At 40.8% G+C, this 27,573-nt stretch overlaps 2 protein-coding genes across 2 annotated transcripts; one reads left to right on the forward strand and one right to left on the reverse strand.

The window, feature by feature from the left end:
* The first annotated feature begins 2,445 nt into the window (after nt 1-2,445).
* LOC128737804 (cuticle protein 19.8-like) lies at nt 2,446-3,384 on the forward strand. The gene has a single exon (XM_053832523.1). The coding sequence runs from the start codon at nt 2,446-2,448 to the stop codon at nt 3,382-3,384; it is 939 nt and encodes a 312-aa protein (XP_053688498.1).
* A 6,301-nt stretch (nt 3,385-9,685) lies between these two features.
* LOC128734155 (citron Rho-interacting kinase) lies at nt 9,686-26,852 on the reverse strand. The gene is made up of 6 exons (XM_053828196.1): nt 26,627-26,852; nt 26,436-26,533; nt 26,217-26,369; nt 24,272-26,115; nt 10,891-13,079; nt 9,686-10,820 (listed from the first exon to the last, which is right to left on the reverse strand). The coding sequence occupies exons 1-6, from the start codon at nt 26,850-26,852 to the stop codon at nt 9,781-9,783; spliced, it is 5,550 nt and encodes a 1,849-aa protein (XP_053684171.1). The 3' UTR covers nt 9,686-9,780.
* Nucleotides 26,853-27,573: the final 721 nt, after the last annotated feature.

A 27,573-nucleotide genomic window follows, 5' to 3' on the forward strand; every position in this document is an offset into this window, starting at 1 on the left:
CTTTTTGCTACCAAGAGGGTAGCAGCCTTATAGCGCCATAAATACAAAACGCACAGTAATGCTTACTTCGGCAATATTGTAGATAATAACAAATTCTACAAACGCACCATACATCATTTTTTCAAATTTTGCTTGGCTGAGATGCAGTAACCAAAAGAGCAAAATCGAAGCGAAAAGTGTATGCCAAGCCTGATTGGTCATGCTTCCAAACTCTTGTATGAAGGGCCAAAAGGGAATTGGTCGGTAAGCAACATCACTTACACGTACCAGCAGGCTTGCCATGTCCTCACTCATTGTGCAAAAAGTGCAACTTTTTTCATTCAACACAATGAGCAGAACTGCTGCCACAAATAAGAAATACATCCACGCAATGAGAAACAGACCAAAAATAAAGAGAAATATAAACAAACTTTAGATTCTCATTGCGCGAAAAATGAGAAACTTTCGAAATCGTTCCTACTGCAGCAAGCAACGGCACGGGAATCACATTGTTGCCATATCTATCATCCTTTCCAACATTTTTTGCACTGTTGCCGCGAAGACTAAACAGTTTTTTTGTGCCACATCATGGGCAGCCAAAAAGTGTATTAACACTTTGTTGCTCAGTTTATTCCTCAATGAGAAGAACAATGAGCAGGTTGCTGAGCAATCGCGATCAGTAAAAAAGAGAAAAGCTCAAACAAAACGGTGCAACATAAATCACGACTGAGTAAAGTGTGAATTTTTCTCTTCTCATTTTTATTCTGAGGAGGAATCATCCCTGCGTACCAGGGATTAAGAGACTCTCCTTTCAAGAGCTAAGTCGCCTGAGTCAATCGTTAAATAAGCCGTCTTAATGCAGAATGACTCCAGCAGGTGGGGAGAAGAGCCCGCTCATTATCCGCTATGTGTTGTTAATCGGGCCAAGATTAACCCTAGAAAGTTGACTGTTGCACTCTCCCTAGGCACACCGCTTCAAACAAGTGCTCTGATGGTCCCTCCCTCTTCCCGATTCTAGTTTATTTATCTAATACAGGTGTTATATTTAACTGTATTTTATTGTATTAAGTAAATAAGTAACATTACCTTTTTAAGTCTGTACCTGCATACCTGTACATTTGTTTTATTATGTGATACAACATCTACATCCAATACTAATTTTTCGTACCAAGAAATCCTTGTAATTGGGCCCTGTTAGCGTTATCGACTTCATAAGCCCTCTGATTAACCTGTTCATACGTGATCCTAAAAAGAAAGAGAAAAACCAAAGAAACCAGAAAAGCAGGAGAAACAACAGGAATTCTGCCTGTCGATAAAGAAGGGTCAAGCCTTAAAGAAGGTTATACAAAATCCTTTGCTTTTTGCGAAAAAATCTACTATTTCAATTAAAATTTAACTTAGTGAACTCAGAGTAACTCACACAAAATCGAAAAAATTGAAAATAAGATAAACGGTTTAACAAAAGAGATTACAAAGGTTTAACAATAGAATCAAAAAAATTACACAAATTTTATACAAAGATGCATGAATGTACCTAAAGTTAGAAACATATCGACTAGAATACATAATCATCATGGCCCTAATTGGCACAAGGAATGTACTGTTGAAAATTTCCATTGCTTTGCTTCTATCATCCAAAGCATGGTAAGATGAAAAAATTACCCGCTGAGTTTGCATAGTATTCCGTCCGCATACCGGTCAGCTTACGTACCGGTTACGCTGCATTCAAAACGCAATGCCGCGAAAGCAGCCAAAAGCAACCAGGATGCTGCAGTCAGTAGGCAACAGAGCTGATAATCGCTCCTTTTGAAGTTTAACTAGTTCTGGTACAAATGTTACCGGAATGGTTACATAGCTTTGTCTTTTCGCACTTGCTTTATTGTACAATTCTCGTATACTATGCGGAGGTAAGGTGAGCAACCACTGAAAGACAATCCGGCATAGAGATGGTAGAAAAGTGAATATCATATTGGAAAGAGTTATGTATAGCAAGGTTGCTGCTAACTGAACAAATCGACAGAGTTGAATTATCCCTTGTTTCTAGTTTCTCCTGCTGCGGCGGTGCTCTTCTTTCGACCGGTTTTCGGAAAAGGGTAGTCCAGTGTATGATCCCACCCTTTTTATCCTGCCAACCGCGTGTATGTATTATATAAGTTCAAAGCAATCGGAAAACCGGCTTCGACCATGATCGTACAAAAAATCGTGATCAGGAGACAACTTTTAATGAATCAGGTTCAATTTTTTCTTGCTACTTTTAACTGATACCACCAAAAGTTCACTTAAGAACAAGAACACTATCAGCATAAAAAATAAATCTTTCGAAGAAGGTCTAGCATGCGAGATGGTGCAAATAGGATCGAGGTATAAATAGACCATTTATTGAAGTTCGTAAACATCAATCCTGTTCAATCCTCCGAAGAAGCGAGTACTGGTATACCAGCAGCGCTAAAAGTTCTAGAATCAAATATGAAAGTGTTCATCGTAGTATCATCTTTGTTGGCTGTAGTTGCTGCTGCCCCACACGTGCTGACGTATACTGCCATTCCAGCCACTACATATATTGCTGCGGCCCCAGCAGAAGTAACGAACCAATTTCACGCCCAGGATGAATTAGGACAATACTCATATGGATATAGCGGAGGACTGTCGGCAAAAACGGAAACCAAGTCTTTGGACGGTGTTACTCGTGGATCGTATACATTCCTAGATGCAGAAAACAAAGTGCAAACCGTTAGCTATACCGCTGATGACGTCAACGGTTTTCGTGCCGAAGCTAGCAATATGCCAGTAGCTCCAGTTGAAAGCCGCGCTGCCCCAGAACCAGTGCAGGATACTCTTGAAGTCGCGCAAGCAAAGAACGAACATTTGGCCGCAGTTGAAGAAATTAAGGCACGTAATGCCGCTGTAGAAAGCACCAACTCTGTTGAAACAGCCACTGTAGTGGAAGCCGCACCAGTTGCTGCAATCGCACCAGTTTCAACCTACAACGCTGTCCCTGTTCAGGCTGTGGCTCTGGCAGCACCGGCAGCCAGATTCTCCTATTCTACGTCCACTGTCGCTCTGAAACCTCAGCCAATTGCCGTGACCACCTACGCTGCTCCAATTCCCGTCGCCGCGCCTGCTTCATTTGCATACTCAACATACACCCAAAACATCCCTACTGCAATCCAATATAGTGCTGCTCCAGCTGCAAGCTATGCCGTGAACCTCCAAGCTCCAGGCTATGCTTATGCCTATAACGCTCCAACTTACTACACAACTGCCAACGTAGCTCCCGTAGTGCTAGATGCTCGTGCTGCCCCGGTTGCTGTACCAGAACCAGTTCAGGATACCCCGGAAGTTGCACAAGCCAAGGCCGAACATCTTCAAGCCGTTGCCGAAGTAAAGGCTCGTAATCTGCAGTAGAGGAAACACACCATCCTTAAAAAGAAATTCGAACTTCATCGGTTCTAATAGGCATTTGCCTCGCCGGACACAAACCAGTTCATTGGAAAATATTTAATACGTTTGTATAAATGTACACAGGTTCAAGAAAAAAAAATAGTTTTCATAAGGATACAAAGAATGCAATAAACGCTAAAAAACGACTGTACTTAAATGTACAAATAAAATAAAATTTAATGGCTATTTCATCCTGAAGTATTGTTACATTATGTATCGCTATCGCTAAATATTGTTTCACTTGTGGTAATTATTGCTAGAAGCCATGAAATGATTATTGCGTCTTAATTTTGCCATTTTTTTAACGAAAAGTTCAAGCAAAATCCCAGTTGGCCTCGAGGTAAGACGCTGGTCTAATAAGCCAGTCGTTGTATGTTCGAATCTCGGCTGGGAGAGGCTGTTAGAGTCAATAGGATCGTAGACCCCGCACTGTCCTGTATTCAAACAGCTGGTTGCGAAATCTGACGTATGAAAACAGAAGGTCAAATTTCGATTACGGAATAAGCACTCAGGCTTTGCTTTTTTTTTAAACAAAATACGTTGTGTTTGATCTTTTCCTACAATTTAACTACAAAATTTTACTATGAGCAAAAAATCTATTTATTGGAGTGAAAAAAAAATTTTTGATGATGCAATCAAGTTTAAAGGTGTTAATAACCATCCTTCACGTGCTCATGAAAGTATTTACAGATATTTTAAACTAAAAGCTGACAAATTATTACTAACCGTTACATAATATGGAGACTTATATCCAACGGTGGAAGAAATCGGCGCTGAACTGATTCAATTCCCTCTGTACTGTTGTTGTAGTTAGGATTCCAAACGGACGAACGGTATTCCAGGATTGACCGCACCAGCGAACAATACTGAGACATAAGGCAATATATATCAGAGAAATTTTTTGCAGTCCTGAAAATGAAACCTAAAGACCTAGAGGCTTTAGCGACAATGTACGAGATATGCTCCTTGTACGTTAACTGCGAATCCAAGATAACGCCTAGGTCTTTAATATGCGAAACACGTTCGATTGATGTGCCATTAAGCTCATAACAAAACAGGATCGGGTCTTTTTTTCTGGAGAATGTGATTATTGAACACTTCTTCGGGTTCACTAACATGCGGTTCACATCGCACCAAGTGGCAAAGTCCTCGAAGTGATTTTGGAGTAAGTGACAATAGCCAGTGGAACGGATCTGGAAAAACATTTTAAGGTCATCAGCATTCAAATTAAGCAGCCCTTAAGCAGCTTTAAAGTAGTTTGAAAGCTGCCCAAGTAACAATTTCAGGTTGATCAAACGCTTGTATAGCTGATTTTATTCAACCTGTGGCTGAACTATGCTTAGGTTTAAAAATAAAAATCTTTTTTTACGGCTTAATCAGCTAAATCTGCTGATTTTATCAGGTTTCAGGTTTGTTAATAGCTGCAATGAAGCTCTTAATAGAGGCTTTTGTGCGCCTTTAAAATGACCGATTTGCGAAATACTCTCAATTCTATTTTTAGAACGAGAAATAGTTTTGCAATATGCTTTTCCAGTCGGTTAATCAACATCTCATCAACCTTTATGTAGCAAAAAAAATCTATTTTTAAATTTAAGAAAAAGAAACGCGTTATTTTCTTTTTGCCGTGAACATTGTCGTACGCAATATTTTTAATTTCGAATAACTTTAATTCGTATAAGTAAATTACTTACTTACTTACTTAGGTGGCTTGCCGTCCTACGACAAAGCCTGTTGAACAAAGTTTCTCCATGTAACTCGGTTGAGGGCTACCGCTCTCCAATTCCAGTACTCTCCGCCAGACCTCGCTCCACCTGGTCTAACCATCTTGCTCGCTGCGCTCCTGGTCATCTTGTTCCTACCGGATTTGAGGCGAACACCATCTTTGCAGGGTAGTTGTCCGGCATTCTTGCAACATGCCCTGCCCATCGTATCCATCCAGCTTTAGCCACCTTCTGGATACTGGGTTCGCCATAGAGCTGTGCGAGTTCATGGTTCATCCTCCGCCTCCATACTCCGTTCTCCTGTACGCCGCCGAAGATCGTTCTTAGCACTCGTCGTTCGAAAACTCCGAGCACTCGTAGGTCCTCCTCGCGCATTGTCCATGTTTCATGCCCGTAGAGAACAACCGGTCTAATAAGCGTTTTGTACAGGGTGCACTTTGTACGGGGACTTAATCTTCTCGACCGCAATTGCTTGTGGAGCCCATAGTAAGCACGACTTCCGCTGATAATACGCCTCCGAATCTCACGGCTGATATCATTGTCCGCTGTTACCAGTGAGCCAAGGTAGACAAATTCATCGACTACCTCAAACTCATCGCTGTCGATCAATATACTACTGCCCAAACAGTGTCGTTCGGCCTCGGTTCCGCTGGCCAGCATGTAATTTGTTTTAGACGTATTTACCTTTAACCCAATCTTTTCTGCTTCGCGCTTTAGTCTGGTGTACTGTTCAGCCACCGCCACAGATGTTCTGCCGATAATATCCATGTCATCGGCGAAGCAGACGAATTGACTAGATTTGTTGAATATTGTGCCCCGCGTGTTGTTATCCGCTCGGTTCATAACACCTTGTAGCGCTATGTTGAACAGCAGGCATGAAAGACCATCACCTGGACGAAGTCCTCTGTGTGATTCCAATGAACTTGACAATCCACCCGAAATCCGAACACAGCACTGTGTACCATCCATCGTAGATTTAATCAGTTTGATGAGCTTCCTGGGGAAGCTGTTCTCGTCCATGATTTTCCATAGCTCTTTCCGGTCGATGGTATCATATGCGGCTTTGAAGTCAACGTTAAAATGATGCGTGGGAACTCTGTATTCACGGCCCTTTTGGAGGATTTGCCGCAGTGTAAATATTTGATCCGTTATAGACCGATAAGTTCCCACAAACCTATTCGCAATTGGTGACAGTCGGCGGAAAATGATTTGGGACAGCACTTTATAAGCGGCATTGAGAACGGTGATCGCTCGATAGTTCTCATAGTCCAACTTGTCGCCCTTTTTATAGATCGGGCAGATAGATAACCCCATCTTTCCACTCTTCCGGTAGCTGTTCCGTATTTAACTTTAACACCCCTAAGCAGCCTTAAAGTAGTTTGAAAGCTGTGAGCCCAGTGAAAGCTTCTACACTCAAGTCTTTTTTACACGGTTTGTTTTTTTCGATTACTAGAAAACGGTGCAGCTAAGGAACTATTTACAATCTACGTGAGGAATGTCGAGCTACTCCCAAATGTATTGAGAAATAAATGAATGGTCTCTAAGTTACCCCGTTCTTAATACTCAAAAAACTAAACCGTGTAAAAAAAGTACTTGAGTGTACTCTACACTTTAACGCCTTTAACAGCCGGTAAACGGCTTGAGGTTTATGGCTGTTGAGAAGCGGATTGTTTAGCAGAAAAATCCGATATTAACCCTGTGTATCAGCTTTTGAGAGAGAGCTGGTTTGAAAATCTTAAAGTAGTTTAAACATCACTTGGTCAAACACCATTTAAGTGCTTACTAACTTACTTATTCAGCCGAGAGCCGGGGTGGCTCTTGCCGTATCAAGAATTCCTCTCCATTGTACTCGGTCCTGGGCTACTCGTCGCCAATTCATTGCGCGTCTCGACACACGCAAGTCGGCTTCAACCTGGTCGAGCCATCTAGCACGTTGAGCCCCTCTATTCCTGGTACCGGTGGGGTTCTTGAAGAGAACGGATTTCACTACACAGTCGTCCGGCATCCTTGCGACGTAGCCGGCCCATCGTAGTCTCCCAACTTTCGCCAGGTGTACGATGGGAATCTCTCCAAGCAGTGCCTGTAGCTCGTGATTCATACGTCTCCGCCACTCTCCGCTTTCCGTCTGTACCCCGCCAAAAATAGTCCGCAACACCTTTCGTTCGAAAACGGCAAGTGCACGTATGTCTTCCGTAAGTAAAGTTACTGTCTCAAGTCCGTAGAGGACTACCGGTCTGATTAGCGTTTTGTACATCGTCAGCTTTGTGCGGCGGTGTATGCTCCTTGATCGAAACGTCTTGCAAAGGGAAAAGTAGGTTCGATTTCCAGCTTGAATGCGTCGTTGGATCTCGTTACTCGTATTATTGTCGGCGGTGACCAGAGATCCCAAATATACGAAATCATCAACCACTTCCAGCTCATCGCCGTCAATAGTCACTGTCCGTGGGAGGCAAACGTTACTATCTCGGGAGCCTCTTCCTACCATATATTTGGTTTTCAACGCATTAATTTGTAACCCTATCCTCCTAGCCTCCGTTTTTAGTCCGGCGTAGATTACCTCCGCCGTCCCACGGTTTCTAGTAATGATGTCGAGGTCGTCTGCAAAGGCTAGGATTTGGCTACTCTTACTGAACATCGTTCCCCTCGTTTCAATGCCCGCTCGCCGGATCACACCTTCAATAGCGATATTGAACAACATACAGGACAGTCCATCCCCTTGCCGTAACCCTCTGCGCGATTCGAAAGGGCTTGAGAGTGTCCCCGAAACGCGCACGTAGCACATCACTCGCTCCAGAGTAGCTTTGATCAGCCGCGTCAGTTTGTCCGGGAAACCGTACTCGTGCATTATCTGCCATAACTGTTCGCGTTCAACGGTATCGTATGCTGCTCTGAAATCCACGAAAATATAATGCGTGGGCACGTTGTACTCTCGACATTTCTGAAAGATTTGTCGGAGAGTAAAAATTTGATCCGTAGTAGCACGGGCCCCCATAAAGCCCGCCTGATACTGCCCTACGAATTCTCTTGCTATTGGGGATAGACGACGCAACAGAATCTGGGAGAGCACCCTGTAGGCGGCGTTGACCAGCGTAATGCAGCGGTAGTTACAGCAGTCTAGCCGGTCGCCCTTTTTGTAGATTGGACAGACTACGCCTTCCATCCACTCCTAACTAAAGATAGTCCTTGACTAAAGATAGTCTTAAGATCGGTTCATAGACATCGGTTGGACATAGAGTATTATTACCTCTTGAGTTTCTGTTCTCCATAACCGAACACTGCCCTTCATACTGAGTGCATATATCGTCGACAATTTCGGAATCTGAATATTTAAGAAAATGAAATCCTACAAACATTTTCTGTTCAATCACGGAAAATTTCATTTTCTGTTCAGCCGTGCGTACCAAGTACATGCTAATTATTAACACGGTATCATATTAGATACATTTCAGCGTTACGGGACACCATGCCCACCCCGCCAATCAGTTCCTATTGAACCAAATCCCTGACATAGAATTGGAAAGTAAAGTCCCCTTTAATCACCAATTTTACAAGCTATTTGCCAAAAATTTGGTTAGACAAGAGCCTATATACACAATAAAAATGATTGCTAATAGAGTCCCGTAACGCTGGAATGTGTCATTATACAACGCATTGCAATGGTGTAAATAACTCAATTTTTGGAAAATTGGCGCTCGGTTCGTTTTGGCAGAACCCCGACCATGTAGTCTTATTAAAATGACCAATCGTTTATTCAGCTACTATAGAACGCTATACACCGGGGCGGTGGGGCGCCGAAAAACACTCGCAGCCTGCGGTCGTCTAACCCTGAATCATCCAGGAAACGTTAGGTATATTAGAAATTTTCGAATTAATTTCTATCAATGGTCTTCAAATCGATTCCGCAGGTCCTGCTACAAATGGAAAGATCAGCTGTAAAAGTTTTATTCTGAGACACCAAAAGTTCAGCAAAGCGGCCTTTGTTTTTGGTTACAGAACGACAGAAATTAAATACCGATGCTAAAAATTTAGTCGCACAGGAAGAAGATGATAATACAACAAATTGAATCTTGGACTACGATAAACAAAACATTCGAGAAACCAGTTTTCGGACAACTTGTAGCTTCCACAAACTGTATTACGAATAACTAGTGCTTTCGGGGAAACTGCTTTACGGGAATTTAGTATATTCGAGGAACTAGTACATTCGGGAGAATATTTCTCGGGAAAACTGTTTTCGTGAAAACGGGTTTCGGGAAAAAGTCGTACGCTTCCGATTAAATCAACAATTTTTCAACAAAACAAACACATTTTCGAAAACAATGTTAGAGAGTTTGAAAGAGTATTCTTTTAGATATTTTTAGAAAATATTATCCTTCTATCTAGGAAACCATCTCACAGCAATGGACTCGACTCGTACATTATCGTAATGAAATTTGTAATCACACTCAAAAAAAAAACGAACAGCAAATCATAAAAACAAGATTAATTAGACAGAAAAAGAAAACACATGGACTAATCGTACTTCTGCTTTATTAAACCTATTTATGAAGTAAAATCTTTATTGAGAAAACATACTTCTAGTCACGCACTTGAAAAACAATCATTCATTTCGAATGGTCACTCACTAACGTATAAAAACTTACACCGCGTGTCCAAGCGTCGATATTGTTTCGTTACTTTGAGCAACAGTTGCAGGAAAACTTGCCAAACTGGACAGAGTTTCCATAGAACTGCCAATTCCTGGTGTCGTCGTTTGCAATGCTTTATAACCGTCTAGTTTAATAACTTCCTTTTCCCGATCTGGGCCACACTCGCAAGCGACATAAATACTGTTACGCGCAAAATCCAGGAACTGCAGCAGCCGTGGCGAGTTGAGATTGACGAAGGCCCTCCGTTCATCGGATGTTTCTTTACGTTCTAATTCTTTTGTGTACGATTTGCTCACATATATCACCTGAACACAATCAGAATGAGCAACGAATAGGCAAGATTCTCGGTATTTGAAGTCGACTGGGTCCTGCAGCCAGTTCATGTTGTCCGGTCTTGATCGACAACCAAATTCATCGACAAATATGCCAACTTCTTTGAAACACAGCAGGAACTCTTGACTGTTTATTTTGAAAGCGGCCATCGGCGTGCAGGTGCGAATATCTCTTAGCGTTGCATCTGACATGTCCAAAAATTCTTCAGCCCCGTACGTTCTGAGGTCAATTTCGAAAAATTTGTCAGAGCTTACGATAGCGGTATGTTTAGTGAACAACACCGACGACACCGGTAATACCGTATCCAAACCACGAACCGGCTTAAATCTGCTAAGGTTAACATCGAACTTCAGTATCACTATCCGCGATGATGTCGCTGCGATGGCCACAGCATCCGATAGCTGGTGGGAGATATCATCCATGATGCGAACCAGATGCCACCGTTCACTATGAGTACGGTTTGCGATTGACAAATCCAGGACAAAGGTCTCCAGCTTCGGAGACAGACAAGAGGAGGCTTGAGCACGGTTTTGAAGATGGCGGACGTCACACTGATATAGATATTCACCATCATTGCCAATAATAATGGCCTTCGGGATTTGCTGCGATATAGCAAACGATTTTATATTCATTATCCCTTTGATTTGAACTGTTTCGCATGTCTCCACGTTGTAGGAATATAGACCACTATCGCAACCTAAAACAGAGAAGAAAATTATACGCCGCGTTATGAGAAAACATGGTCAATTAGCCGCAATCAAGCTTACCTAACAACACAACATTTTCAGTCACATCATACACGTCGTTGATAGACAGCATTGGTTCCAAAGGCCTTGTCTTGAACAGTAAATCACCCACATACTTGTCATCATCGTCATCAGTCTTCTCGTCTGCGCTGCTGGCAGGGCCCGAGTCCGTGCCCATAAAGCTGATTCTGTCTTGTAAAGAGTCGGTATCGCTGCTAGCGGCACCCTCTTGTACCAGTTCGTTAGCTAATGAATCTAAATCACCATCGCCACGGCAGTTGTCAGTAGCACCCGAGCGACATTTCCGGTGCACATTCGTCGAACAAACTGTGCATTTCCAGTAAGGATGTCCAGCCAAAATGTGTCGATCACAAACGTTACACAATTGGACAGGGTTTTTCGAGGATGGAGTTTCCAACGTCATGTCAAAAGTATGCGCTTTTGTTCCACGCGCGGAATGCCGTTTGGCAACGCTGACAGCTTTCTTCTCCACGGTCTTCAAAGGCGATTTCGATGTTACCTTCGAGGGTGTTCTATAAGGCAAAGAATCCTTCTTAGAATTCTCCGCGTCCAACTGTTGCTGGTTTTCCTCATCCTTACGAGCTTTTCTTAGCGAACCTTGCATAGCAATCATATCCGTTTTCGTGCGCAGTAATTGCTCTTTGAGTTGACTGGTTCGCTGACGTTCCTTCTGCAGTTCTTCCTGAAGCTTTTTGTAGCTGGTCGTGTTTTCAACCATTATAGGATTAGAGGGTGGAACGTTCTCTTTCTTATCATGACCACTGGTGCCGAATATCATATCTGCAAATGTTTTCTTTTTCTTATGCGCATTTTCATCTACTCGAGATTGTAGGAAATCAATCAGTTTTTTGTACTGGTCGAGAGTTGCTTCCGATTTGATGTTTCGTTCCGAGTAAAACGTTTTTTGTTCAGCTAGTACTGTTTTAACGTGATCTAGCTCATTGTTAAGCTGATTAAGTTGATTTTTATAGTCTTTAATTTCATTGTTTCGCTCCGTTATGTACTCTTTTGCCATGAATAAATCCGTAAGTATTTTAGAGTTCTCCTCTTTTAAAAGCATTTGCTCACGTTCGTAGTTCGAAACTACTTTTTGTAGATTCGCAGTATCCAAGTTTAGCATTTCGATACGTTCTTGTACTTCGAACAAACTCGTCGTTTTGTCTATAAGCTCTTTCTGTTGATCAAGCATTTGATTCTGCAGTTCTTCAAACTTTTGCAGGAGCTTATCGTACTCAGATTGCAGCTGATTTATCCTTGATTCGTGCAAGATTTTTGCAGTTTTCTCTTGGTGCAATTCCTGACGAAGCTTTGTAACTTCAGCATCCTTGGAAGTCATATCTTTTCTTAAATCGTCAATCTTTTTCTGGCACTCCTCATTTTTCTTCTGTTCCTTTTCAAGCAAGATTTCCATTTGTGTGCATTGTGTATCAGTAATGCTGCATGCCGTTTTGAGTGTATTGTAATTCTTTGTAACCTTTGTCAGCTCTTGTTCAAGTTCTTTTTTGGCTGCTTCAGCGCCAGCGAGATCTTCCTGGCATTCATTTAGCTCGCGTAGAAGCTTGGAATTTTCCGAAGTGATCATTCTAACTCTATCATTAGCCTGTTCTAGTTTTTGTCTGGCTTCGTCTAATTTCTCCTCCAAGCTCTGCAACTTTGTAGTTGCCGCAATCAAATCAGCTTTCTCGGCCAGCCGTCCTCTTTCAACGAAGTCTCTGGCGTTTTTGTCCTTTTTCAAATCGTCTTTCAACACACGAATATCTTCTTTTAATTCATCAATATATTTCAGCTTATTGGCAACAGTTTCTTCCGCTTGTCTAACTTTAAACTCGGCCTCGTCTTTTTCCTTTCGAATTTTGTTAGCTCTTTCATCAGCTTGTTCGACCTTTCGACCAAGAATAGAATTATCCAACTTAGCACGGTCTAGCTCTTTTTCTAACTTCCACAGCGAAAGATTGGCGGTCCTAGCTGATTGCTTATCCAAAATTGACTGCTCTCTAACGGCATTCAGTCTATCTTCTAGCCGTTCATTTTGCCTCTCCAATAACGATGTGGACGTCAATGTTACGTTACTCGGTCCAGCAACTGCCGCGCTACTAGAAGCTGTCTTGAACTGATCGATAATTTTCTCCAGGCGTGAAACAGCCTCCTCCAAACCATCGGCCCGCTTACGTTGCAGATCTTCGCTTTCTCTGAAATGTGAAAGATAATTGTCGACTTGTTACTCATATCAACTGCTAACAATGATCACTTTCAATTTTTGTTTTCAATTGAATAATGCAATTTTGACAAGGGAAGTTTATTCGCCGTATCTGGGTCTCTCTTTTTTTGGTTGAATAAAAAAACACCGGCTGATTTGAAAACGATTATAAAACACAGTAGGAGTAAAATAAAACCGAAAAACAACAACTCACTACACGTAGCGTAAGCAGAAGCGATATGAAAACTGCACGAGCTCATTTTCATTCATTCTGCTTTTTTGCTGTGTATACAACACTGCTGTTCGATCGGTATTACGATCAATTAATACTTGCATACGCACACGCTGCCAATGTAAAAATGACAAAAATCGATCACTGAGCCATACAATGACCTAAATTGCTGATAGAGCAATAAATGTTTGAGTTTATGTAGAATTATTTTGATAGTTACAACACACTCAAATCAAAGCTTTCATTACACCGTTCCAAAAATATTAACCTTTTTTCGGCAAACTTCACAATCACAGCTGGCTGTTAGTATACAGAATATTAACAGAGCTAACGTAATTATCCACTGGCTCTAAAAGTTTTTCTCAACCGAGACTCCTAAAAAATATATTACTTTTGTAGATAATAAACTATAAAACGATTAAACTTGAAACATTTGGCTGCTATACTAGATTACTTGACTAGCTTTGATTCCTAGCGTGGCAATAATGCAGCGAGCGCGGGTGATGTGCTTTACAATACCCAAGGTTAATTGTATGGGTTCTGCTAAATTTGTTTTTGTTCATTTCTCGCTGTGAGCAACCCGGTTTACGTGTATTATTTCCAGTGAATTTGTTTTGATTCGCACCTAATCCAGATTCATTCCATTTTCAGCTGGTACTATTTACTCACGTTTATTATCACTGCGGCTGTAGCGTGAATTCTATCACAAGTTTAATTGATTTGATTGAACATTTATTTGACAAATAAATCTAATCATTTGTTTAGTTTCTCAGTAAAATACCGCACATTGGGATAGAAATACGAAAAAATGGTCTGATCCTAAATAGCTCCTCTTTTGTATTAAAATTTTTTTTTTAATTTCTTCAAAAGTTTAGTTGCTGCAATTTATATTAAAACACAAAATTGGATAGCCATGAAGGTACAAGCATGAAATAAGCTGAGGTTGTTACTTTAAATCGTTAGATATCGCGAATTACCGCTATTTTTATGAACTCTCAATGTTATACGCAATAGTAGTGGAAAACTAATACAGCTGACAATTGCTTCAAGTTAAATCTACGATGTCGGAAAATCAGAAAAATCAAGCGACCTATCAAAATAACTCATTTTGAAGCTAACAATCATACATTTTATTGCGAAATGCAGGAACAGTCGAATAAAATAAAATGAACCAAGTCGGTTGCTCTTTTTTAACGTCCACGCTGCGTGATCGTAGAGTGCCATCGGAAAAATAGTGTCTTATATAGACCGAGTTTCGTGCGGATCTGCAGGCTATAGAACGGGACATCTGCTGGCTAAGTAATCCGTAGAAGGCCCTGATGGCAGCCGCTATCCGCCTTTTTATTCAAGGCTCACATCGTTATCATATACCACTAAAAGTACCAAGGTAAACGATTTCCTCGACCACTTCTAGAGTATCTCCATCTATTTCCACCGCAGTTCAAACCCAAGGAGCATGTGAGATTTCGTGATGATGGTACCACTTCTCTGCACGTCTGCCCCTTCCAGTGCATTGTTGAATAGCAAAATCGATATCCCGTTACTTTGCCTCAAACCATCTGACGTCACAAACGAGTCCGATATCTCACCCGCTATGCTGACGCTTGATTTTGAACCATCAAGTGTAACACGTGTCAGCTTAATCCGTTTCACTGGAAAACCATGTTCAAGCACAGTCTCAAAAGTCAAAAATCGCACTGGTATGCGCTAACAATAATTTCCTGCAACGGCCTCAATCTATGAAACAAGATGCAGGAGAGAATGTTGTATGCAGAATTGAGTAAAGTTATGCCCCGATAATTACAGCATTCGAGTTAATTACCTCATTGGTAAATAGAGCATGTCAGACCTCTCAGTAGCTCATCCTCAGTCTATATCATTAGTATAACCTGATAAATAGCACAATACAGCCTTTTGCTTCCTACCCTCAAAATTTCGACGGAGATAGCGTCCTTTACTTTGCTCTTTATCAGCTCTCTAGCTGCTTTTTTAACCTCGTCCAAAGTAGACGGATCCAGAGCTTGTTCATCTTCCCCAATCCTCTGATTCTTGATTCTTTGCAGGGTAGTTGTACGGGATTCTTGCAATATGCCACGGCCATCGTATCCGTCAAGCTTTAGTCACCTTTGAATACTAGGGTTGCCATTGAGCTATGCGAGTTCCTGGTTAATCCTTCGCCACATACTCCGTTCTTCGGTACGCCGCTGAAGATCGTTTTTGGCACTCGTTTTTCGAAAACTCCGAGCACTCGCAGGTGCTCCTCGAGCATTGTCCATGTTTCATACCCGTAGCAAACAACCGGTCTAATGAACGTCTTGTACAAGTTACACTTTGTACGGGGGTTTAGTCTGCTCGACCGCATTTACGCGTGCAGGGTGCTATATCTCTGCATACTCGTGTTGATAAGAGGAAATGCTTATCAACTTAGGTACTATATTGGCACGCTTCATTGTGCCTGATTTTTTATTTCAGGTATAATAAATTTAAGTTTGTCACGAGGTTTTTGACCCACCGTAAATCTCGCATGTGCATAATATTTCTCGATATAAATTTTCAAATTATGGTTCATTATGTAGTACCATTACCATTATATTTTGTTTATAAAAAACGTGTATTTTTGATCTAAATTTTCTTAATTTTACTAGCTTTACAAGAAAATTTCCGAATATTCAGATTAGTCTCATACAACCGGTACTTACATACTGAGAATCGTTTCGTATGGTAATTTAGCATCGTTTACTTTCGTGTCTCGCTCGTTGCATTTTTCCGACGACGATTGATTTAGAACACCATTTTGAATTCATTTGAGCATAGTTAGCAATAGTGCGTGTACAGGGTATGAAATGGGCAAGGCAAATGAGAAGCGTCCAATATAGCTCTAGCCATCCCAAGCCCCTACCTAGCGCCTCCATGTGGCCATACCTGGTAATGCTCCATTGAGTAGCCAAGCTAGGAGGTGCGATGCTGGGTTGGTCCCGGATGCCTGATCTCAAAACCGCGGTTTTGGGCAGACGGCGGAGCCACATGGCCTAGCTAATAGGTACGCCTAATAAGTTATTTTAATTATTTTTTTCGTTTTAGCTTATGAAGCATCTCCTGCTATATAGTAAAAACTTTGGCCAAAACGAGTTTTAATACTGCACATGGAATGAAAAATTAAATTAACTATTAGAAGCACTTATGCAACCTCAAAGGACGCTACTCTATTCCATACGAAGGACTGCTGGTGAGATTGTTCTAATTTTACCAATATATACCACATTTCATCTTAATATCATATTATTAACAGTATTATTATTGATATCATAAATGTGGAAGGCTGGATGATGGAGTGGATTGCCAACCTGAATCCTTAAGATCTGAAGCAAATATGGCACTTCTCAATTCAAAACAAACAAATCATCACGTGGGTTAAAGTTGGTACAGCGAAATTGATTATTACATGGAAGGATCCTAACGCTGGAAGGCGACTCTTATATCCCCGGAATGCGCACAAGTGCCATCAAATATCAAAAGCTCGATAGCTTTTATAAAATAGTCAGAGTTTTCAAGCAAGTTCTATGATCAAAGGATGCCAAAAGGTTTTTCGCGCAGACGTTTTTAATGAATTGACCAAATGAATCGTTTGTTTGAGAAACCCCACAAACGCCATTTTTATGAAAATTGACTTTTTAACCGTTTTCGAATCCTTGAGCATATCTACACCTTCCCTTAAAATTCCAGACAAAGTTAGTTCCACGAACCCCTTTTAATTGGGGTTGCAAATATTCGTTAGTTTGAGAAACCCCAAATATCCATGTTTCCGATAATCACCTATGGCGGCGCTGCGATAGCTACAAAATTATCATTCAATATTTACGTCCAATGTTGTAAGCAGTATTCGCAACACAATGCAGTAGTATAAAAATGTTTTCGGATTCGAAAAATTACGAGTTTGGCACAGTCAAAAAAGAAGCATAGTGTTCGGCGGACTACAGAATACAAGGTAAAAGTTATTAAAAGTAGCAATCTCGTTCCGAAAATCGACAGACTAAACTATCCATGCGTTTCTCACAAAAGTTGTAACCCACCATTTACTATACAATGTTAATAATAGCACAACATATAAATAAAAGGTTTAATCTTCTATTTATCTTTTTTGTTAATTCGTTGCTTCTCCTAATGTGAGTAATCCGTCGAGAACTCCCGAGTAACTGTAAAAGCAGTAGTTTATCCGTTCGAAGTATTTAAGGTGCTGTTCACGTATCTCCGTTCCATTTTGGTATAGCGTAATTTGAGAACAGACCCTTATTTTTAGATTTTGCTCCATAATCATACGGTTGTAATCCAAGATTTAAAATGTTTATTTTCTGGTTATAATATCTTTGATTACTACTAGCAAAGTAGCAAAGTATAGGTATTCTATTCGTTGTGAATTCATGTTACTCTGGTCCATTTATGCAATTCAAAAACCGCTGTTATTCCATTTACCTTTTATTTTTTAATAGGTAAATGCAAACCATGATAAAAATTTCGTCTAAAAAAGTACAAAACTTTTTCTAAAACCTGTATTATTCTACTTCAAAAATTTTTAATAAATAATATATAGCGCCCCTCCCTTCTTCTTCTTCTTGGCGGTACGTACTAAATTAACATCCCCAGTGATATATGGCAGCAAATTACACACTGTGAATATGGAAAGATCACAAGTTTGAATAAAAACGGCCTAAAACTACTTAAGTGCACTGTCAATTTCTCGTTTGTTTGAGAAACCCCAAATATCCATCAACTTTAAAGCTTTGTAATTTTAGCTAGAATCATTATTTTGAACAAAAGATAAGTCTACATAATGTATTTTAGAAACTATCATAGAACCTCATACTAAAAATATAAGGATTGGTTCAAAATTTTGATAAAATCAGTTTTTTGTTGTTTTCCAACAATAGTGTCGAGTGGACTTGTGGGGTTTCTCAAACAAACGATTCAAATAGACACGTTTGTCTCTGGACAGCTTTCGTGCATAACAACAAATGTCTATCGGTATTTAATAACTGACCGCGCGCATTTTCGAACGAATCGAATATGTTGCTAGTAGGGTACGGGAGGGTATTTTCAGCCCATTAAGCGGTAGCCTAAGCAATATTCAGGAATTACGTTGAAACTATATTCATTCGAGACAAGATTTTTATACCAGTTGATAGAATAATATTTACTGAATATCGGCGTGTATTTTGGTCTTAATGAAACGCTACTGAATTTGAGTTATAGTCGCGAGAAATGATGAAGTCGCTGCGGCTAAACTGGGCCCATTTTCTATAGTGGTGTCTGTGTTTTTTAAATCCGACCGGCCGAAATAGCCTTAAAAGATGCTTTTTAAAAACAAATCAAAAGAGAGACCGATGGATAACGTGTCGGTATTGCCCGGCTCATTGAAAATAACTAGTTTAGCAGTGACAACAGCATGCTGCTGGCGCTAGTGCCTCATTGAATCGTGCATATACGTTAGCACCAGAAGCAAGTGGTTGTCACTCGAATACTAAATAGAAGAATTTCAGGGGCAACTGCATCATATCTTGGTAGTAGTGTAAAAAAGTATCATATGCTGAAATTGATTGAATTTTTCATATCAGAAAATTGATTTATATTTTCATATCAGAGGGAAGTTTTTGTGTTCTTCCGTGATGAAAAGAAGTAGAATTGTTCTGTGACATCATATTCACAGCTGTTTAATTGCCAGAATAAGTAAACGTGATCATAATTGTGTGTTTTCCAAATCATCATCAAGAGCGGATACGCGTAAGCGATTGCTGCTGGTTTTTTCAGCCTGATTACGTGCCAGTGGAAAAACAGTGGTTTTGATGTTTATTGAACAAAATTTAGCAAATTACTTACAATTTTATGAAAATAGTTATAACACATTGAAGCTTATGAGTGCTATATTCGTTTCAGTATTGTTATATAGCGGCAAAGTTTTTATTTGGGAAAACGCAGTAAAAAAGGTAATGTATGCCGAATGTAGTAGCGTGCTGGAAATACCCTCCCGTACCCTACATAACTTTCGGTGCGGTAAACTGATTTCTCATAGTTTTTTCTTATATCGGTATGTCGGATCTCCACTATCTGTTTCGCAATGGCTACGTAACCAAAAACGTCCTTAAATTGTACGCGAGCACGAATGACAGTGGTCGAATCACCTACCTCGGTGGATCCAGACCCTTTCTACTAACAACAACTCCTTCTGTGACACTTGTGGATGATGCAGAGGATTCCTCTGTCTCTAGAAGCAGCAAAAGTCGGACTAACATTCCCTTCCCTCCCAAATTGACCTGCATGGGCGTGGCCAGCTTTGCTATTGAGCATCACAAAGAATTAGATCACCAGAAAATGCACACTGAGAATGATCTGCTACTCCCAAGCATCATTCTGATGGTTCTTTGTGCAATCTCCGCTGAACTAGACCAATCGTGGGTAACTCACGGGCGGTCAAACTATGCTATGCTATGCTATGCGTAGTCTGCTCGCCGGAATTTGCTTGTGAAGCTCATAGTAAGCACGTTTTCCGCTGATAATACGCCTCTGAATCTCACGGCCTTGTCATTGTCCGCCGTTACCAGTGAACTGAGGTAGACTAATTCGTCATTCGTCAACTACCTTAAACTCATCGCCGTCGATCGTCAAACTACTACCGAAGCGGCGTCGGTCGGCCTCGGTTCCGCTGACCAGCATGAACTTTGTTTTAGACGTATTTATTAGCTTTAACTCAAACTTTTGCAATTTATCGCAACGATTGATAATTAGTTTTAGTTCGGAACTCAACCACAACAAAATCAAACTTTTTCGTTCTGATATAGAGCTATGGTTTCTTCGGAAAAGTTGTAGATAATCTTTTTTTCCTTTTTTTTCCTTTTTTTCGGGTTATCCAACTGGTCGCTTAATAGCGTATAAAACTCTGCGCTGTGCCCTTTTGTGATGTCAACAAAGTGTCAGGGAGACCTCAAACATCAGTTCTACCTGACAAGACTGTCGCCCACTAAAACACAGGTTGAGCCCCAAGCATAGCCGTCACGCCTATACCCGCAGGCGGAGGCGTTTCGGCTCTGCGCGGACTCCACGAACTGACTCTAAGATCTCTCTGCCAAAGGCCGGAATGTCATATTTTAAATATAATGATGATGATGACGATGATGATGATGAGAAGAAAAATAATAGATCGAATTTGTAAATGTGCTTTGGACTTTTTGTACCACTCGAGTTGCAATATGTGGTATAGTGAAGAAGTGGAGGATTCGTTAGCCCCGCCTGACACCGGTCTTCAACCGCGCGCCCGCTTTCAGTTTTCCAACACAAACAACCACAAATGAACCAATAGGTAAGACAAATTTCGGAGCATTAATGGTTATCAACTTATCAGGGCAAATTTAATCTTTCATCCCCTTAGCATTCACAGTGCATTCCCACGAACCAAAGTAAATTGAGCGCAGCACAAGCTGGACGTTCGCGGTAGTCGACAGAAGCTTCAAAATATAGAGACTCGCACGCCTTCCAACCCTCGAGACCAAAGTGCTGTAAAGCTCTGGGCTTAAACGTCTCTTTAAGACTCGATCCCTTCCCATCGACAGAGCCCGCGGGCGGCCATCAGAGCTCAGGACAGCCACGGGGCCAGTGCAAAAATCCTACTCTATCTAGCAGCACCGCCTAGCCGAAACTCGAACACGCGAAACGAATTGACCTAATTTTCCCATCTGCTACCTAAGAAGTGCTATTACCCGTAATCATTACAGAGTGGTCCTTCGGCATCCAATCGGATCTGGTATCCCGCTTAGACCGGTCCTTATTCTTAAACGGAATAAAAGCACTTTCTGAACAACGCAACAATTACATTTGGTAAATTTTTACCCCGAGTCCCACTTGAAATCACAAAAGTATTTTGATATATACCCACATTCAGAAGTAAACGTGACCGCTGTTCATTTACTGATTATGTAGTTAAAAAGCCCTACACCACGACAAGGTTCAGTTTTATCGTAGGGGGAAAAGTTGTAGATAATCTTATTGCAAAAATATTTGCTGAATCCATTTTTCTGAATCTATCATTATTCTAGGTATCACAGTTTTTGAGATATCAGGCGTCATTTATGACGACCCCCTCAAAATCAATTTTATCAGTATATTTAAATTAAAATACCCCTAATCAGGGATACAGTCGCGTACCTGGTAAGGAAACGGCGATCTACCGCACAATGGGATCACCGTCATGAGCCGCCCCTAACCTGGAAACAGGCGCTCACGACTGGCAAGGCTATTCCTTTTGCCCAAGCTTAGCGGAAGCATGAGTGCCTCTTTCTTTGTCGGCATACGAATTTAGTTTTCACCGGAATTGGTCACCCGATCTCCTCTTAGAATGTTTGTTTGCCGGCTGGTACCACGAGGAGTTGCTGGATAACATGCTGAAGATCTTTTTTGTACCTGTCGTGAGTACGTGAGGCACTGACAGTACGCGTTATCAATCCATTAATCAACTTTTTGCGCAATATATACTAACGCCAATACCAGCGAACTGGTAACCGGCAAAAACAGACCAGAACAAACCATTTCTCTAGGGTAATCTAGGAGCGAATTCAAGAGCTGAAAAACAAGGAATTTCAATAAAAGCTCTAAGAGATTCCACCTCATTGAAAACCATTCTGATCCATGACCAACACAATCATCCCACATGAGTACTCTGTCGCTGAGAGAGTTACCGAGGTTGTGAAGTCTAAGCTATTTGTGAAGTAAATGCAAAAGCGAGCTCGCGTTCACTGATGAGAATAGTGCCTTCATGGAGGAACACTTTGGGTTCCACCAGGGAAGGTCAACCACTCATTAACTCAATCGAAGTTACCAGCATAATCCAACAAAATGGGTTAGTATCTAAGACGATAACAATAGTGCTTTAAGCTATCTGTCGGACAGAGCATTCAAAGTATCTCTGAAGCCAATATTCAACATGCCTGCTAGTGTACCTCAAGGAAGTATTCTGAAACCCATTCCATATAATATACATACATTCGACATCTCTCCCCTTCCTGGGGGTAGCTGTATTATCGCAATGTGCGATTACACGGCAATCATTCAAATTTGGTTGGTAATTAGCTGGTTAATGCGCAAAACAGACCCTATAGTGGTCCTTAACCTCTTATCCAGCAACTCCTATCCCTACCTCCACGTGATACCAACCGGAATACGAGCAACCTTAGCGAAAATCGGGTAATCAACCCCCGTGGAAACTAAGGTCGAATACCATCAGAAAAGGAGGCACAGTATCACGAGCCATCGCGAGACTCGGTAGCATAAGCCCTAATACGGCTACCTATCTAAAACAGAACAATAAAAAGAGTCAAGAAAATTCTACTCGGAACATTCGGCATGGCCAAAGGCAACGAAATAAAGACATGGAATGGAGACTTGGTACCTGGCGCTGCAGATCGCTAAACTTCGTTGGTGGCGACAGAGCGCTGCTCGATCAGTTAGAACCCCGAAAGCTTGGTATCGTGGCACTACAGGAGATCTGTCGCAAGGGCGTAGGTGTAGGGGATCCGTGGCGGCAAAGCCCAATTCTACCAGAGCGGTGGAGCGACTAACGAGCTGGGAACGGGCTTTGTGGACGAGAACGAGACGCGCAACGAATTGGCGACGAGTAGCCCGGGACCGAGCACAATGGAGATGAATTATTAATGCAGGCAAGAGCCACCCAGTCTCTCGGCTGGTAAAGTAAATAGCGTTCAAAGTTTGCTGCTCTGTATATTTTTTTGCTATCAATCGTACAAAATCATCTCATAACTCTGACTATTTGCAACATTTATGTAGTATGATTACAGTAAAATGTATCTCAGGAAGTTCTTGATCGTTTGCTGTCATTAACTCATCTTTTTAAATTTTGCGACTCGGCCCGAGCTGATTTACCACGGAATCACGGATCAAATGATCTGCAGATCTCATGTTGACAAAATCGTCTACATATGATAGCATACCCAGGGATGGGCCAATCATTTTGACTCAATTCACATTCATTTGACAGTACCGTCACAGTCATGCAAAATTTGAAAATGTTATGTATGGGATGATTGAAGAACCAGTTATTAACTACAACTTTTCTGAATAAAGTATTGCTGTATCTTTTGTATTTATGGTGCTACAATGTTAGTACCTTTTTAGTGAGTAAGTGAACGTTCATTTAGTCGTTAATGAGTTACTAGCATTGTAGCGCGGTAACTACAAAAGATACAGCAAAACTTTAATCAGCAAAATTGTAGATAATAACAAATTCTACAAATGTTTCATACATAACTTTGTCCAATTTTGCTTGGCTGACACTGTACTGTCAAATGAATGTGAATTGAGTCAAAGTGATCGTGCCATCCCTGAGCATACCTATTGTACTTCGGAAGATAAACACATAGCATAAACATAACTAAACATGGCGAGGAGAGATATATGAAATAGCAGCTGTGACCACAAACTAGTTTTATCTTGTACCTGGGGTGACATTGTGATTCTCGTTTCGAATGATTTTGGTTCGTTTCGCCCATTTGTGGGCGAAATCACTCGAAACGAAAACCGCAATGTAACCCCTGTTTAATAAAATGTCTACAACTAGCAGTTTTGATTTTAGTCCCGCATTCCCATACGTTCAAAAACATACGTCCAACACACTGTGCTCAAAATCTAAAAACGTACTGCGGATGAGGCAAGACCTATTTGGCACATATGCCACAAACCTTTTATTTTTTTATTTATTTTTATTTTTATAACAAAAATAGCTTTCCAACATTTTTTTTTAATTCTGGCCGGTCCAACATTATTCTGGTTATCCAGAACTTTTGGCAGTAGCCATAAATGCTTGTTTTTGTATATATGGAAGAATTAGAAACGAGACCCATTCCGGTTTTTCTTACATAAATCAAAAAAATAAAACATCAACCAACTAAACTTACCTTGCCTTTACCAAATCTTTTCGCAGTTGTTCTTCAACTTGAGTGTGCAAATCCTGCAAGCTGGAGTTGGCACTTTTAAACTCTTGCTCATTGACGCTATACACAGAGCTTCTGTTACTGCTGCTAGTGCTGCAGGAAACACTCTGCTCTTGCAATTTATTGATTTCTTTCCTTAAATTGTTGCACTTCTGCTGCATTTCTTCGCTTATTTTGTCCGACACTTGTTTGGCTTCTTCGAGCTGAATGGTCATCCGCCGTTTGAGATTATCAACAAACTTCTGGTGTGAGTGCTCGTTGTTCTTGACATCATGCTCATGTTGTTGCAATCTGTACCGAAGATCTCGAATATCCTCTTCTTGCTTTCCTCGTAAATCTTTTTCTGCCTTCCACTTCTGTTTTAAGTCATTAATTTTCGCCTCGTAGTTTGCCACCAACTGATCGTGGCTTTGGTCGTACTCTTCCTTCTCCACTGACAGTTTATCTTTATACTTTTGCAGCAAGTCTTTGTAAGTTTTAATCATTGATTCTAGTTCAGAACACTGCTCTACTTTAGAGCGCAGCTCGTTCGTTAACTGCTGAAACTTCTCATTTAAGCTGTTGTATTCTGTGCGTCGTTCTGCGATTTGCTTTTCGTACACTTGGTCTGATGACTGCTTAGTCTTTTCCCATTTTTTGTAAGTCTGCCTTAGCATGTCTGACAAAGTGGCCTCATTCTTGAGGCGTTGTTCTTCCTCGATTTTGAATCTATTTCTCAGTGTCTTAATCTCAGTTTTGGATGCCGCGAGCTCCGCAGTTTTAATTTTTAACAACTCCTGAAGATTTTCCATTTCCGTTTTTGTGTCTCCAAATACTTTACTCTGTGCATTCATGGAGGCAATTTTACGGTCCCTCTCCAAAATGCCGCGTTGCAGCTGATGTATTTCTTCGTTATGTTCCTTAATTAACTGATCTTGTTCCTTAATTTTTTGTGATAATCGTGCCGTTGCCATATGCTCATCCGTATCGCGATATCTTCCAGCTATGTCTGGTTCCTCGTAAACATAACTATAGCCAAGAAAAGGCAAATTTTGTCCGCTGAAATCATTTACTTTAGAAATAGGATATGTAGGCTTATTAACAAACCCATTTCGCTTGATTGATTTGTCAACATCTTCGAAATTAGATGTGTCATCGTCACTGCTGACTGTTGGAATTATAGGTGGAATTTGATATCTTAATTTGTCCCATTTAATATCGCTGAAGAATGGATGCTTTCTAATTTCTGCGTATCCCATTCGATTAGAGGCTTTCGTCACAAGTCTATCGATCAAGTCCCTGTAGTGTGACGAAATCGATACATGCGCTGGGTACTCGAGCTTTCTGGTAAATCTTCCTTCACAATGAGCGACTATTTTCGAATAGGTTTCGTTCACATTCTCATCGTGAAATGGAGTAGTTTCTGTAACAAACTCGTAACCTATGATGCCCATTGACCAAAAATCACACGTAACATCGTGGTTACTGTTTGGTGATCGGCTCGTCGTTGACAAAGTTTGCAAAAGCTCCGGCGCAACATAATCTGGCGTTCCGACTGGTGTTATGCTCGTCACACTACCGTCCTTGTTTATCGCGATTGCATTACCAAAATCAGCCAATTTGATATGACCGAATCGATCCAGCAAAATATTTTCCGGTTTAATGTCCCGGTGAACGTATCCTAGTGTATGTAATGAGTTGAGCGCTTCAGTCAATTCTGCCAAATAAAACTGAGCTAACTCCTCATCAAATATTCCAGTACGAATCATCAGGCCCAGCAAATCCCCTCCAGGAAGGTACTCCATCACAAGGTACAAACATTCTTGATCCTGCAGAATAGAAATAAAAAACAATCCTGTTAGGTAAACTGCTGTTGATAGTGAAACATTAAACATGGTGGCATATAGAATTACCGCAAATCGATACTAACCTGAAATGCATATTGTAGAGAAGTGATCCATTCAGATGTTCTGCACGCCATGATGTCGCGTTCTTCTCGAATTTGAGTGCTGGTAACCATTGCCTTGCACATTTTTTTCATTGCGTATACTTCACCATTTCTTTGATTACGTTCGTATACAAGCTAAAAAATTCAGCATATTTAAATACAGGCAAATACTACTCAAAACACATTCTTTAAATTTCTTACGTGTACTTCTCCGAAATATCCTTTTCCGATAAGACATTTTACGTCGAAATCATTGATGTTAACTCGCATTGAGCGGGTTTGTTTAATTATTGGTCGATCTGAACATGAAAAGAAATGAACAAAATTAATTTCGTCATCAAACACCACCATCATATTATGTTCGGCAGTTTATCAGAAGCCATCGCACTTACATTTGTTTACAAATTCAGCAACGCTTTTATCCTTCTTTTTTAGGGCATCCTTACTGCATTCCTCGTACAATAAAAATAGTGAATCAAGAAGTCCCTCGCGAGAAATCGCTGTCTCTAATAACGCCTCGATTGTTGAATTTATTTGGTTGAGACAACCCGCCGGAGCTCGGCCAACAATCAATCCATTTAAACGCGCAGTACGCGCGACTATTTGTTTCCCATCCATAGCGTAAACTATCTGTCTCCTCGGCACATATCCAGGAGCTATCGTTAGTGTATTCGAATCCTTGCAAACCAGCACAAAATTTAATTTATTTAATAAAGAAATAATCCATTATTTAGTATTTTTTCACTACTACGAAACGACACACATGAAGAAACCGTTGGAGTTTTTAGAAATGTATACAGTGATGCCAAGTAGGCGCGAAAATGCATTTTTTATTTCAAAAACATGGTTAATTTGGTAGAGTGGGTAGAGAAAGCCAAAATCGATTTGATCGACTTGGGCCATTTATATATTACGTAACGTTAATAAATCCACCTTTTCGCGTGCGTAATGGCGGCTAATGTGTACAACTTTTGGAAAACGTTAGCATGCCTTTGGCAACTTTATTCACGTCAGGTTGATATTTCCAGCTTTGATTGTTGTTGTAGAACTTTCAAGCGCACGTGAGCGGAGTTCCTAATAGCAAATAAACATTGTTGAAAAGTGTACCCACTAGCCGCAATTTCCCACGCGAAAAGGTGGATAAATGAAGACAGAAATAACAAAAGGGCGAATGTCACAAGCGTAAACAAACCGAGTGAGGGTTGATTTTCCTATGCTGGTCCAGCAAAACATAACTCACACCCGTTTTGTTAACATTTGCGACATTCACCCTTTTGTTAATTCAATCTAGAAATGAAATCTAAATAGAATTAACAAAAGGGCGAATGTCGCAAATGTT

This window comes from Sabethes cyaneus, chromosome 2, assembly GCF_943734655.1.
Source record: "Sabethes cyaneus chromosome 2, idSabCyanKW18_F2, whole genome shotgun sequence".
NCBI lineage: Eukaryota > Metazoa > Arthropoda > Insecta > Diptera > Culicidae > Sabethes > Sabethes cyaneus.